A 14,299-nucleotide genomic window follows, 5' to 3' on the forward strand; every position below is an offset into this window, starting at 1 on the left:
GGAGCTGCCGCCCTGGAGGACCGGCCAGCGGAGAGCTGACCAGCACCCCGGGGCCCTCCCCCTGAAGTTTCCCACGGCCTCGTTGTGTGGACCCGGAGTCAGATTTAGACAATGTGTCACGGTTTCCTTCCAGAAGGCCGTACCTGAAACTTACTGCAGGGGCCTGTGCTGAGAAAGCACACTGATTCATACCCCCCGCCCACAGCCTGCGCCCCCACTGCCCCCCCGGGCACCGCCTCACGGAGCCTTCCAGACGGGCCTTCCTGAGCGCAGCCTGTGGGTGCTGGGGGTGCATGGGCACCGGACGCAACAGCCGGGAGGACCCCGACTCCGCCGGACGCAACGGCCGGGAGGGCCCCCACTCACCCGGTTTGAGCCTCACTCACGCGGTTTGAACCTAACTCACGCGGTTTGAGCCTCACTCACGCGGTTTGAACCTAACTCACTCGATTTGAGCCGTGCCCCCTGCAGCAGCTCCTTGGAGGCAGGGAGAGGGAGGTACCAGAAATGCCACAGCGTCCCTGGCCCCCAATCCGGCGTCCTCTGTCCCTGTCACTGCTCCCAGGTGCCTTACTCACCCGGTTTGAACCTAACTCACGCGGTTTGAGCCGTGCCCCCTGCAGCAGCTCCTTGGAGGCAGGGAGAGGGAGGTACCAGAAATGCCACAGCGTCCCTGGCCCCCAATCCGGCGTCCTCTGTCCCTGTCACTGCTCCCAGGTGTGACGGGGAGGTGGGTCAGGAAGAACACCAGCCCCCCAGCCGCGTGCCGCAGGCGGGGAGCGGGCGCCCCTCTCGGCAGCCCCCCGCCCGGGCCTCACCCTCCTGCAGCGCCAAGGTGACGGGCTTCTGCTCAAAGTCAGGTGTGCTGCACCCTTCTGGAATCTCCTCCACCAGCTGCTGGATCTTCACCCCATACGAGGAGGACTTCTTGGGGGTCTTCCCTGGGAGGGGGCGGAAGGAAGATGGGCCCTGGCTCCTCCTTCACGGGCGCCCCCGACCGTGGAGCCCCGACCCACTGACCAGGGAGCAAGGGCCCCTGCTCGCTCTCCTGCCTCTGAGCTGCACTTCTGGGGCCTGGGTGGGGCCTGGGCGAGGCCTCCAGGGGGGATGGAGCCCTGGGGAGCGGGCGGGGCACCCTGGGGAGACCCTGGAGGGGGGCCCTGGGGAAGAGCAGGAGCAGGGGGACTGGGAAAGCCTTCCTCCCCAGGGGGCTTTGCACCCTTCATTCTGGAAAACCAATCAAAACCCACCGGAAGCTGGAGGAAGCAGAGACAGGTGAGCTCCAGGTCCCCGAGCCCCGCCCTCCCCGCCCCCACCCAGCGAGGGCCGAGGTGGTCGGTCAGCCTCTCACCTGCCATGGCCTGCCTTCTCTAGGGCTTCCGAGGTCGGCGACTGGTCTCCTGAGAATAGAGGATGGAATTGCTTCTGGGAGGTGGGCTGGTCTCCCCCGTGTCCGCTCCCACAGCCTCAGTGAGCGCCCAGGCCAGTGTCCCGGGTGGGGCCTGGTGGAGTCGCTCTGCCCCCAGAGCTTGTCCAACCCCAGCTAACCACACTGACTGGCCTCCTGCAGCTCCCTGGCCCCAGCACAACACACGTCCCGAGACGTGGAGGGGTAGGCTGCCTTTCCCGGGTGAAGGAAGCTGGGGCTGAGCCTGCAGCCTGCGGGTGGCCTGGCCTCCTGCTGGGCCCCGAGGCCAAAGACCGTGCAAAGGGCGAGACGCAGGAATCAAGCTCCTGCGTGCGGGGTTCTAGCTCCAACAGCCTGGCCCCCTCGACTTCAGACTCAGTTTCCTGGGGACAAACAGGCTTTCCGGAGGGGCCAGCAGCGTCTCCCTCCCAGCCAGACTGGACCCTCCGAACCACCGGGTCTGCAGGGAGAACTCCCAGCTGGCTGCTCATCAGCTTTCGTCGGCCCAAGACGGTGGGGTCCCCATGAATTCGCCTGCCCCTCTGGGACCGGCGAGTTATACGGCAGGTACACGGGAGCCCCCCAGCCTGTTCCGACGCCCACCGCGGCCCTCACGCCCTCCGTCACATGGTCCACTGCGGCCCAGGGGCGTGACCCCCAGCAGAGGGGCGGCCTGGCCCCGGGCTGGGGCGAGAGCCCTGAACTGGAGGGGAGGGGGTTCTGCAGTCCCCCGCCCCGCCGTGGTTGGCCTGTGGCCATGGCATTTCGTTTCGGAGACTCCGTTTCCTCCCAAAGAGCCCGGTCCTCAGAATGGACACATGACAGGGCACATTCCTCCCACTCGGCATCTCCCGTTTCACCGCCCACCGCCGGCACTTCTGGCCCCACAACGTCCCCGCCACAGCCCGGCCGCGGCCCCCCAGGGCGCTGGAATGTCACGGGGCCCAGCGGCAGGGCGTCACGCGGGAGGGCCGAGGGACAGCGGCCGCCAAGCTGGCCGGCGAGGGGCCTCTGTCCCACCCACACCCCAGGACGGCGTCTGGCACCCGCCCCCGACCCCACCCGGCGAAGTTCTACACTGCTCTCTGAGTCACTCCCGGCTCTGTCAGTATGTGGCTGTTTGTCACCCGTGAAGAAGGGACACTAAGTCAGCCCTCTCCTCCACCTCCCGCCTGCAGGTCCCGGCTGTGAAGGGTGAGGAGGGCAGAACCCCACGGGGACTCAGGGGTCCCCTGCTACGCCATCCCCGCCTCGGGACCTCCGTTTCCTCCAGGAAGAAGCCAGATTCGGTGCAAGGTCAATGGCACACGGGCAAGAGCTCTGCTTGGTTGGCAAGGGCAGGGATGAGCTCTAGCAGGAGGAGACGGGCGGCAGCGGAGACTCTCGCCCGCGTGACCCCCTTTCAGAGGAGCCGGGGTTCTCAGCACCGAACAGCAGCTGTGTGCCGCACCGCCCCCCCCGGCCCCCCAGCCTTTTACAGCGAGACTGCCGCCCTGGACCCGAGCCTCCACCCCTGCCCTCACCGCTGCTCGCCCCCTGGGCCCAGGTCCCTGCTGCCTCCGGCCCCTCGGCTGGGCGGTCTCCAGGCCGGGAGAGCCAGGCGGGGCCCCCTCGGCTGCGCTGGCCGTGCTGGGGGTCAAGCCGGCCCCGCTCCAGGCCGCGGGTCAGATCTGTGGCTTGGCCATGGTTTCGCACTCTAGGCCAAGCAAAGCCGAGAAAATCAGAGCCAGGACAGAAGCACTGAGACAGGGTCACCGAAGTCCTCCCTGCAGGGGACGTCCGGCCGATCGTGCCCTCCGCCGCCCCCGTCTTGGGTGCAAAGGTCAGAGAGCACTCAGGCATCTCCACCTGTGCTCTCCCCCTGCCCGGTGAGAAGCCAGGTGTGCAGGGCCCGCTCACCTGGGCGCACAGCCGGCCCCCAGCCTCCTGCCGGCTCCCCTCCCAGTTTCCAGGGGCTGTGGCGACTGAGCCGAGATAGGCAGGGCTGGGACAGATGTAGGTCGCGGAGCCTCTTCGCTCCCTCTGCCCCTCCCACCGGCCCCGCCTCCCTCCTCCCCCGCCTGGCAGGGCCTCCGAGGTCAGAGGCGGACGGTCCCGGGACATCGGCCCTCCAAGGCCCCTGCCCTGTCTCATAGAGCTTCACGCTCTTAACCAGACCGGCTTAGTTAAGTCTTGTTTAGATGGTGTTGTCATCATCCGAAGCCTTAGTCTGTCAGCTAGGCTGATCCCTTGGGACCCAGGACACCACAGGTCTCACAGATACACAGAGCCACTGCCCTCGTGGGAATCACAACCCAAAGCAGCACCAAACGGGCCACACATTTGAGAGACAGTCACAGACCCAGACAGACATGGGGTCCTCGTCTCAGGCTGTGCCGTAGGTCGTGGCCAGGAGACCTCCCAGGATGAGGTGAGCTTTCTGGGGGTCGAAGGGGCGACCCGACCAGCTGGGCAGTTGGTTGGATGGATCGGGGGGAGTTGGGAACCGGGACTAGGGCGGCTCATAACAGCTCTTCTGAAGCAGAGTGGAGGGCAGGTGAGGCCCAGAGGGAGACGAGGTGCTGAGGCCACCTGGTCTGTGGCTTGGGGAGAGACACCTGTTCTCTCCTTGAGGACAGAGAACTGGTTTCTTGCCACCAATGAGCCAGACGTGACTGAGGACTCACGCGAAGCAGGAGAAAGCAGGTCAAGGAGAGTCACACATCCTCATTCGTACGGAGCCAGATCCGCGTGTGCTCTGTGAGCCAGACGTGACTGAGGACTCTAGCGATATGCAGTGGGCAGGAGAAAGCAGGTCAAGGAGAGTCACACGTCCTCATTCGTACGGAGCCAGATCCGCGTGTGCTCTCGGGAGCCATGTGACCGCACGCTCGGGGGCGCGTGTGCGCGTGTGCGTGTCTTTGCACGCTTGTGGGCGTACGGGTGTCTCCCTCACCCCCATGTCGACCCGGGACACGAAGGAGAGGAAGCCGCAGGCCACCCCGTGGGGCCTGCAGTCCAGCGGCGCAGATGGATGTCAGCCGGCCAGCTCCAGGCTGCCCCCCACCCCCATCCCCGTGCCAGAGGGAGCGACAGGGAGCCGGGAGCTGTGGGGCTGGGGGGCGCAGTGCGAGGTGGCTTTGGAGGGCACCAGAGAACGCGACCTCCGACCTCAGGGCTGTGAAGTTTGTCTACGCTGGAGGGCGGCGGGATGCAATCTGCCTTCTTCCCTGAGGCCTGGAGACGGCCCGCAGGCCACCCTGGGGGCTCTCGTCGCGGAAAGGTGGGGATTTCAGGGTCCCAAGGGACCGGGGTGGGTCAGGCGGTTTCCGCCCACCCCGTCCTCCGTCCTACAGCCTCCGTCACCTGGAACAGTGATGTTCCTTGTGCCTGGCACGGAGGGGGACCCTTCGGTCGGGTGGCGGTCCTGGGCCGGACGCTGGCGTGGCTCTGAGGCATTGCCCACGCCTCCGTCCAGCCCCTTCTGGACGTTTCCAGGCTGCCACTCGAGCCAGGGACAGGGCGTTCTGCCCGTTCTCCAGGGGTCCTTCCCAGCGCCCTGGTTTGGGTCGGTGGTGACATTGTCACACCGCCTCTGCTGGTGGCATACCCCCATGCCAGCTCCTGCTGCGTGTTCCTTTGGGAGTAGGGGAGCCAGTCCCTGCCTTCATTACCTTAGGTGGAAATCGCGGCCCAGATGCGGACAGGACTTGTCCCTGGGAACGCTCGCTCCCACTGGCCGGCAGAGACAGGACCCTGGGGGTGACGCCCGTGACACAACCCCTCTGCCGTGACGCCCTCCAAGGACGCCGTGGCTCCTTCCCCATGTCCAGCTGTCCTCCCTCTGGCACCGACCTCTCAAATTCCCAGCAGCTGATGGTAAAGATCAGGCTGAAACGCCATCCGTGCCCGACGGCCTGGCCGTGGGGCACCGGGCCAAAGCCGGACGCCACGGGAGGGCCTGGGCCGCGGGCTGGGCGGGGAGCTAGGCCCGGGCTTGCTGGGCGCCTCGCGTCCTTGGGAGACCCAGCCACGGGGAGGAAGGGCGGCTGGGTCTCCCACTTGAGGACCTGGAGGAGACACTCTGCCCCTAGGGACTGGACGGGAGACCACCCTTGCTCTCAGAGGGCGTGGGGAACAGCCCCTGTCACCCCCTCGTGACAGCAGCCCAGCCCAGTCCTCCAAGAGTCCCCGTCTCCGCTGTCGGGTCACCAGCAAATGGCGTCTGCTGCTGCTGTGGCTGGCTGGAGAGCCAGCTCACTGTGCCGGGAGAGATGGGGACCGGCACCAGCACCCGCAGTGGGGGCTCTGCGGGGCCCCCGGTCCCACCGTGTCGTTTAATCGTCGCATTTATGGTTTCCTAGCTGTGCTGCAGGGAGGTGCCCTTCCGCCTTGCAACCCCTCGTCCCTCGACCGGAACCTTCCGTGATCATCCAAAGCGAAGCGGCTGGCACTTACTGAGAGCAGGTGGGTCTGCCCTGTGCCCGTTTGCCGGCGCTCGCCCCACTTGGAAATGCAAAGCCCGTGACAGAGTAATTCGTTTTGTTTACCGCGTTGAGGACAGTGCTTGTCACTCATTCCTCGAATGAATGCCCCCCTTCCCGAGAATCTGCAGGTGGTCCCCCTGACTAACTGGGGTGACACGGTCTCCCCACCACTCGTGCTGATTCTAAGAGGGCGTATCTGGAGGCCTCTTCGTAGCTGTGATGGGGACAGAGAGGGTGCCCACCCGTCTCTGTGGGATGACACTGGAGAATGTGCCAACTGAAGGCACAGGAGGCTCAGAACGGGACTCACACAGCCCCCTCGGCAGCACGGCCTCGAAGCTGGGGCCTGAACGTTGAGGGTCGGGGTGTCGGGTGAACAGAGGGACCCTTCCTTGCATCAGCCAAGACCGCATCGTCACCAAGCTGTTACACAGACCCCAAAGCCACCGCCCTCCCAACTCGGCACAGAGACGGAGTGGCTGGTGCTCAAAGACACACAGGGAGTCCAGTCCGTCGCAGTCCAAGCCGCTCCTCTTGTTTAGTTTTGGTTCAGAAAAAAACCACCAGGATTTGAGACGCCAACTGTTACAACTCCATCGAGTAATCAAATATTCTCAAACGCAGACACCAGAGCAGAAAGGAAATACCCGTCGAGGTCAGCAGTCACGACAAGCCAGAGCGGCGGCTCCGTCTGGGGGTACGCGAGGCTCTTGCCTCCACGGGGAGTGGGGGCAGCCACGCCGTGAGGACGTGTGACTTCGGATAAACGCCCTTTTCCTGGCTCTCTCCCACGTTCTCGCTGCCTTCGGTTCCTGCCCATTTCATTTCTCAGACGTGGCTCCAAACGCACGTCTGAGCCCTTTCCCACAGCGAAGCCCACATTCCAGGAGGTGCGAGCCGCAGCCGGCCAGGGTCCAGTGAGTGATGGCACGGCCAGGTGGCCATGACCTTCACTGGGAAAATAATGAAGTGCCCTGACCTGGTGCCAGACGCCACGCTGGGCCACACAGAGGGCGCTTTTCCTCCCACAGCCGTCCCGGAAGGTGACAGTCCTGTCTGCACTTCGCAGAGCGGGGCCCGGGCAGCGAGAGGCGAAGGTCACAGAGGGAGCCCTGACGGATGCGGTGGCCGTGCCGGGTGTGAGTCTCTTCACGCCCCGCGCTTGGGTTTCTCCCACCTGTAAAACGAGAGACTGAGGTCGTCTTGACGGCAGCCCTGTCCGCTTCCCCTGGGAGCCTTCTGCTGGAGAACAAGGCACAGAAGGAAAGAGAGGGAGGGAGGGAGGGAGGGAGGGAGACCCCTCCGAAAAAGGAGAAAGGGACCTGAAAATCCCACCGGGGACACTCGGCAGCCGTCACAAGGATGGGTGATAGACCCATCTGGACGGTGAGCTCAGTGACACCTTTTGGTGCTGTCTCTTCCAGATGCCCAGCCAGCATCTACGAGGGACCTCAGGACCCAGAGCGTGCGCCTCCCCCGTCCCTACTTCCCTTTCCCTAAAGGTCCCCTGCATTCCACTCTCCCTGCAGTTGATTCTGGGAAATGCCCCGGGCAGTGTCTGGGCTGCACCACAGACCATCCCAGGGGCCACCTGTCAGCCGAGGTCGTTAGACGCTGGCCCCTGGGAGACTGACAGGAGCGGCTGGGCCCGTTAATGCCCGAGGCGGAAAAAGGCTTTGCCGCCTGGTGACTGGCTTGTGCTCCTGGAGGAACTCGAGCAGGAACCAGCTGACGGGCGCCAGCGCGGTGGCTCCACGGAGCAGGGAGCCCGCGGACCCGAGGGCTGCTCTCGGTCCAGCCTCGTGCGCGCCTTGGACGCGGCGACTCTGTGTTCGCGTGCGTGCTGCCGTTTCAGACCCTCCCGCCGTTTCTTCTCGTCGCCTGGTGTGAGCCGAGCCACATGAGTGGGAGATGTCCCCTGCCTGGTGGGCCTCTCTCCGGCCCCCGCGACGATGCCACTGACCACACAAGGCTGGCCGTCCCTGGTGCCTCCTGAACCGGCCCTGAGCCACCTCTCTGCGGGAGGCTGGAAGCAGACGTGGCCTCAGGCCTCCTCGGGGTCACCCTCAGCTTTCTCTACACACATCACGGGGTTGAAAAATTGCCCTGACATTGCGGGTAGCACAAGAATTTAAAGAAAGAAAATGAGCTTAGGCTAAAAGGACCAAGACCACAGTCTAAGAAGAAATAAAAATCGAGGGGCGCTTGGTGGAAGAGACTTGAGCTGCCAACGATATTTTTTCCTGGTCTACACCGGGGGACATTTACGATCTTCTAGAAGAAATGGCAGGTGGGGGCGGGAGGGTCTACACCAGGATTTGCGACTATGCAAATAGTTACAGCTATAATTTGCAACCGTAGTCACATCTCCTCCTCACGTGGCTGCAGCCTGCTCCAAAACTGATTGCACACCAGTTTCCTCATTCATTAAAAAGGCTGGCGGTGTTACTGGAATCGGTCGGACCCCGCCTGAAGCACCGTGTTTTACCCCCTGGGGGCCTGAGCCGGGAGTGGCTCGAGCAGAGGGGAGGTGGGAGATTTGGTCAGAGAAGTGAGAGAGGAGACGAGGGGACCGCCATCGCCAGGGCCATGTGCTACGCGCGCCATCGCCAGGGCCATGTGCTACACGCGCCATCGGGGCCATGTGCTATGCGCGCCATCGGAGCCATGTGCTACGCGTGTGCACGCTCACCTCTGGTGCCAGGAAGCTCGGTCTTAAGGACATGAGTCCTTCCCCGCTTGCCTTGTCTGATGGACAAAGAGGAAATTCTCCTGACGGCATTTTCGTCCCGGTCCAGCGTACCTCCGAGGACGTCATCCTCATTCTTCTAGGCGAAGGTCCTTTGCTGCCTCTGAGCCTGCTTTTGAGGTCGCTTACTCTGCCCTGAATCTGGACCCCTTTCTTTCTGCTGAGCGCCCGTTGTTCCGAGCTTGTGGAAGGCCCTTCTCTGCCGGAAAGCTTCCTGCTTAGTTCCCCTGGACTCGCCGCCCCGCCCGCCCGTCCACCTGCTGCCGCTCCGGCAGGCTGGGCCCGTGTCTCGCCCTTTTTCTCGCCCACACACATTCGGACACAGTCCCCACGAGTGCCCCAAGGAGAGGACGTGCTCCCTCTGGTTGTCCCCACAGCGCCCCATCCTGGGACCTGCCCAGGAATTACGCATCCTTGGGCGCTGTGCCAGGAGATGGGTCCTTGGGGCAGAGACCTGCGCGGACCAAGGACGTCACACGTTTACGAGTGACTCCATGGTGGGCAGGATGGGAAGAGGGCGCCTGCTTCAGGACTGCAGGCTCCGGGGTCAAGCTGCTCGCCCACCAAGGCCAATGTCAGACTTGAGGTGGGTCTCCCCCACCGAACCGCCTGCAGGCGGGCGCCCCAGCCCGTGTGGGGGACATTTGGAACCTCTGTGCTCTGGCGTCTCACGAGCCACCCAGGCCGTTCATGGCTTCGTCGGCGTTCCTGCCAGGGGCGCGCACGGCAAAGGGCCGAGGTGAGAAGAGCCTAGAAGAACCTGCAGTGCGAGCTGGGGAGACCCCGGGGTCACGGGGACTCGACCAGACCACGCCCTGGTGCCGAGGTCCCCTGGGAGGTATGCGATCGGAGGCCAAGGGCCAGGACGAGAAAGTGAATGACATATTTGCTCGCGATCTATTTTTAATATCCTGTAAACACATCTTGCTTATAACTAAGGCCCGACCGAGCTGCCAGCCAGGCACATTCCAGCAGTTCCCCGAGAACACCTCAGAGGTTACCCCATCAAAGGCACAAACCCCTGAATTCCAGACGGACGCCAGCCGCCCAGTCGCAGGCCCGGCGCTGCCCGTGGGCTGTGGTGAGGCCGTAGACAGCCAGCCCCAAAGGAAAGGACTCCGACGGAGGCCCAGGCGGCCAGTTCACTGGAGTCCTGGTCTTGACCCTGAGTGGACCCAAGAGGGCCCAGGGTGTCCAGTGAGAGACCTGCGGACGCCGAGACTCAGGGCGCTGTGGGTAGCCATGGAGGAGGTCAGGGGGGCTGACGTCTGGAGCCTCTGACCTGGCCAGCAGCCCACCCCACCAACCCTTGCTGAAAAAATTTGCAGGGAGCACCATGGCCAGGGGGCTAAATCCCGAAGGCCAGCGGAGCCCCCAGACCTCCCCGTCTCTCCTGACGCTGGGAGCGGGGCCTTGTTAAAGGACTTGTGACTCACCTTGCTCACCTTGGGACACCTGGGGGATGGCTGGGAAGAGCAAGTGTCTCTGAGGTGGCTGCCACCGCCGTCACCTCAGAGACACTTATTCTGCCGCTTCCTTCCTGGGGCTGATTTTCAAGCCTCAGGGGTAACGGAAAGCAGCCCCCTTCCCGTCGCCCTGCCTGTCCCCCAAAGATGGTGGCTGTCCCTGTCCCAGGCTGAGCCCCGCCTCTCCCAGCCTGAGAGACACAGTAGGAGACATCGGCTTCACTAGGAAAGAGGACTCACGCCTTAACCTTTGGGGACAGTCAGAGAAGCTCATCTCCACGAGCCTCAGAGGAACCCAGAGCTGCCCCTTGCCACCAGCTGTGTGCCCTGGGGCAGGTCCCCACTCTGTCTGGGCCTGGGTTCCCCATCTGTTCCGTGAGGGGCTGGGCTCAGAACGCCGGGCCTCCCACGCTGAGCAGCAGCAGAGGACAGCGGTCTGGACGGCCACACCCCAGCCCGCCTCCCTGGCAGGACCCCCGATTGGTAGCCCTCTCCCACGTCCCCCCAACTTGCCTTTCACCCCCCTGACCAAGCGGTTGGGTTGGTTTCCTTCTAATCAATGACGGACTTTTTAAAGAACGAACCCACATTTCTGGGGGGGCGAAGACCTGAGGCCGGTGTGTGATTGTCGGACAGGAGCCTCTGCCCCGTTTCCACACCAAACACCATCTGGGGTCTCTCTTTTGTCCTTAAAAGGTAGTGAGGTACGTGGAGTTTACTGTACCCCGCCAAGCAGGTGGGAAAACTGAGGTCCAGGGAGAGGCTTGCAGGGTGAGTGGCAGCTCGGACTGCTGGTCCCTCAAGAGGCCGGGGCGGAAAGCCTCTAAAGCCACCAACCCCGCCAGCTCCAAGTGCTCTCTGAGGCGTAAGTGTGAAGTATGTGTAAACTGCAGATTACTCTCTCCGTGCCGCTATGTCTCCCGGGATCAGCAGGACCAGGGCAGCTGGCAAGGACACCAGCGGTGACCTCAGGGCTCAGCCGGCGCCCGGAGCCCAGTGGCCAGGACACCCCCACTGGGGCCAGCTCAGTTACCGCAGCCCTTTGCTGCCAGCCGCGCCCAGGCAGGGGGGCTGGGTCTGCAGAGCGGACGCCCTCACGGCCGCATCTCAAGGGAAGGGGAAGGGACAGCCCCCCCAGACCCCTGCCCCAGGCCCTTCCGGGCTCAGCGGCTGGGTGGGCGGCCGGCTGGCAGGAGGGTGCCCCGGAGGTGGGCCACGTTTCCCTTGGGGGTCAATTACATGGGAGGAAACCTGAGCTGTGCCTGTGTCTGTACAACAAGCCTGTCGCCTGGTGGGGTAATCTCCATGCTTCTCAGGTGACCGCTGCTGGCCCGGGACAGAAATGTCCTCAGCCGGGGGCGCCACGTCCCCTGAGGGGCGCGGACTGCACAGAGCCTCCCAGGGTGGGCCGCGCGGGGCCTGACGGCCGGAGCGAGGGGTCCCTGGGCCAGGGCGGACCCCGCTAGGGCCCAGAGGCCGCCGCCCCCGGCCGCCCCACGCGGTCAGCGCCAGGGCACTGCCGTCGCCCTTCGTGCGCCTGGGGCAGGCATTTAGTCTTTCCATTTTTGCCCTGGCGCTGGCTGTCCCGGCCTTCAGCACAGGGCTTGACACGTCCCGGGCACCTGGTGCTCGTTTGCTGATTCACAGGTCCGGCCACTCGTCCGTCTTCCAAGAAAATCATGTTCTCAATCCTGTTGGTATTTTCATCACACAGTTAAGACAAGTGTCACATGTGCCACTGGGCAAGCGCCAGCGTCCGGGTGGGTGCGTTTCCCCTTTTAAGGACAAATTAGGATGGATCGAGGATTGTTCCTCATGACGTAGCAAATCTTTCTTTCTCTTGAGCTCTGCCAGAGGTGGCAGAGGACGCTGTTGGGCCTTCCTGTGGCTTCGGCGTGGGGGTGACCTCGGGCTGACCCTCAGGGCGGAGGGGCGGCTGTGGGAACTAGTTGGGCCCCGAGGCCCACTCCTTCTTCTGGACTTTGGGCACGGAGCAGTGCCTACGGACGCGCGGACCCCAACGATGGCCAGGTCACCTACGGGGGGCTCCTCAGGTGCCAGGCGCTGGCCTGGACCTCCTCCCCCTGCTGACCGCACCCGTCCTCGGCAAACCGACCTCAGAGAAGCCGCCCTGAGCACACAGGCCAGAGCCTTCCGGGCCGGCTGCCCGCACGTCTCCGGTCGGAGGACTGTGACGGTCGGGGGTCGGCCTCCAGCCCATGTGTCTCCTGAGGGAGGGACGCTGCACGTCCATCCCGGTTACGCCACGCCCCAGGCCTCGCGGGGCACACAGTAGGCCTGTTATTACTCGTTGGAAGGAAAGCTGTGGGATCCGAGGGGCTTCACCTCCAGTTGCGTCCGCCCTCCTGGAGCCTGCCGTCTGTGACAGTCACACGGCCCTGCGCCCGCCCCCCTCAGCTCGGCGCCTGCTCCGACCTCTCCCCTCCCACCTCCCTGTCGGACCTTGAAATTCTGCCCACTTGCATGTCCCCCCTTTCGTGACCCCGGAAGAACTTGGCCTGTCCCCCCTGTCCCCCCTGTCCCCTCAGTTTCGGGTGTAGGGCTGTCCCATGGATTGTTAGGGTTACCTGTCGCCCACCGCCCCGGGACTGTTCCCATCCCCCGCCTCAGCCAGGGAGCAGGGCCTCTCTCATCAGACAGCTCCGGTCTGGCCCGGCTGTGGCCTGTCCTGTGGAATTGCCATGGAAACCGGTCCCCTCCTGCTATGTCCTGCTGCTGAGGGTCCTGGGGGGTAGCCGCGGGGACGTGCAGATGGCAGAGCACAGACATGCGCCGCGAGCCCCGTGGCCTTGTGGGTAAAAGCTTCGCTTCCGATCGGGATGATGCGTAAGCCTGGGGAGGTGTGCAAGGGCGGGCAGGCCACCGCGGACACCCGGGGGGCGTTAAAGACAGGAGGGTCTGCAGAGCACCGCGAACACTCCTCGCTGCACGAAGGAGAAACGGTATAAAAGCCTCTTTCCTGACGGCCCTGAAAATACGGGGACAGTGACTGCATCTGGCCCGGGAAGGGGCCGGGCAGTGAGGGCGGCGGGGGAAGAGATGCAGACCCAGATTGCTTGGGAGGCCGGACTCTGGGAGGGAGCGGGGGTGGGGGCAGCAGAGTCGCTCCTGGAACGCAGACCCCCACCCCGACCTGTCTGAGCCCGGCCGTCGGGTCGGCTCGGCGCCCGCACTCACCCCGAACCCTGGCCGGACTCTTTCAGTGCTGTGGGCCACCTACTGTCCGTAGGGGGCCGGAGCTGGGCCCCGCTCGCTCAGCGCCTGTCTGGTGGCCATGTGGAGCTCTGTAGAGACGGTGCCCAGAGCCAGGAGGAGAGCCTCAGCCTGTCCTTGCGGTCTTCAGAGGCCTTGCGTCCCCACCCCAGACGCACCCACACCACTGTCCGCTCAGACCTCCGGGAGGGGGGACATGTGACAGCCTGAGGGCTCTGGATTCCCGACGGGACAGATACGGGGCCCTCAGGAAGTCCCCTCCACCCTGCCAGCCAGGGGTGTGATGGTGACAGGACCTCCAGCACCACCCAGCAACCCGTTCCTGCCCAGAGGGTCCCGCCTTCGCGTCCCTCGTCCCCCACGTGAGGGGATGGGACTGCCCACAGAGCTCACAGAGGTGGCCTGGCCTGGAGTGGCCCGACCAAGGGCCCCTTGTGTTTCCCAAGAGGACTTCTCGAAAGTGGCCAGTGTTTACACCTTCTGGAAAAATTGTCACTATGTCCTTTCCAGAGGCCAGAGCCCCGGGAAGTGGGAGCAGCACAGAGAGCATGTGGCACTGTCGAGTGTCCCTTGCCAGGCGGGCCGTCCCTAGAACATGGATGCCTGGTGACAGGGGTTCAAGTTCTGCTGGGATCTGTGGTCGAGGAAGCGACCTCGCCACAGCTAGTCCCTGGGGAAGTCTCAGTGCAGCCGAGGTCCTAGACTTGAGGACACAGCGGGGTCCGTGCTGGCTCCGCATCCTGATTCTGAGCAAGGCACGAACCTCTCGCGCCTTCCTCCTCTGCAGAAAGTGCCCGTTAGTCAAGCCACCTAGTGTGGGGCAGTGTCGCCACCCAGCGGTAGAGACGTCGCCAGCACCAGGCCCAGGCTCCGCCCCCATCTCCGCCCACTCTCCCTCCCTCCGGTGCCCCCGACCTCCTTTCTTAACCAGCCCTCTGACCAGACATCTTCTGCTCCAAGCTTCCGCACATTGGCA

At 64.3% G+C, this 14,299-nt stretch overlaps 2 protein-coding genes across 2 annotated transcripts in view; one reads left to right on the forward strand and one right to left on the reverse strand.

Annotated features, from left to right (window-relative positions):
* The window catches only part of IGFN1 (immunoglobulin-like and fibronectin type III domain containing 1), a 20,410-nt gene extending 17,689 nt beyond the window's left edge, over nucleotides 1-2,721 (reverse strand). The window contains exons 1-2 of the mRNA XM_025044787.1: nucleotides 1,352-2,721; nucleotides 819-941 (exon numbers count right to left, since the gene is read on the reverse strand). Of these exons, the coding sequence (XP_024900555.1) occupies nucleotides 819-941; nucleotides 1,352-1,358 (130 nt within the window). The 5' untranslated portion in view covers nucleotides 1,359-2,721. The remainder of the gene's footprint in view (nucleotides 1-818; nucleotides 942-1,351) is intronic.
* LOC107195511 lies at nucleotides 2,552-11,354 on the forward strand. The gene is made up of 6 exons (XM_025044615.1): nucleotides 2,552-2,602; nucleotides 5,067-5,266; nucleotides 5,752-5,854; nucleotides 6,428-6,571; nucleotides 6,906-7,013; nucleotides 7,299-11,354. Exons 2-6 carry the CDS (start codon nucleotides 5,213-5,215, stop codon nucleotides 7,505-7,507), a joined length of 618 nt encoding a protein of 205 aa, XP_024900383.1. The 5' UTR covers nucleotides 2,552-2,602; nucleotides 5,067-5,212; the 3' UTR covers nucleotides 7,508-11,354.
* The last annotated feature ends 2,945 nt before the right edge of the window (nucleotides 11,355-14,299 follow it).

The sequence above is a fragment of the Pteropus alecto genome, unplaced genomic scaffold (genome assembly GCF_000325575.1).
Source record: "Pteropus alecto unplaced genomic scaffold, ASM32557v1 scaffold90, whole genome shotgun sequence".
NCBI classification, from domain to species: Eukaryota; Metazoa; Chordata; class Mammalia; order Chiroptera; family Pteropodidae; genus Pteropus; species Pteropus alecto.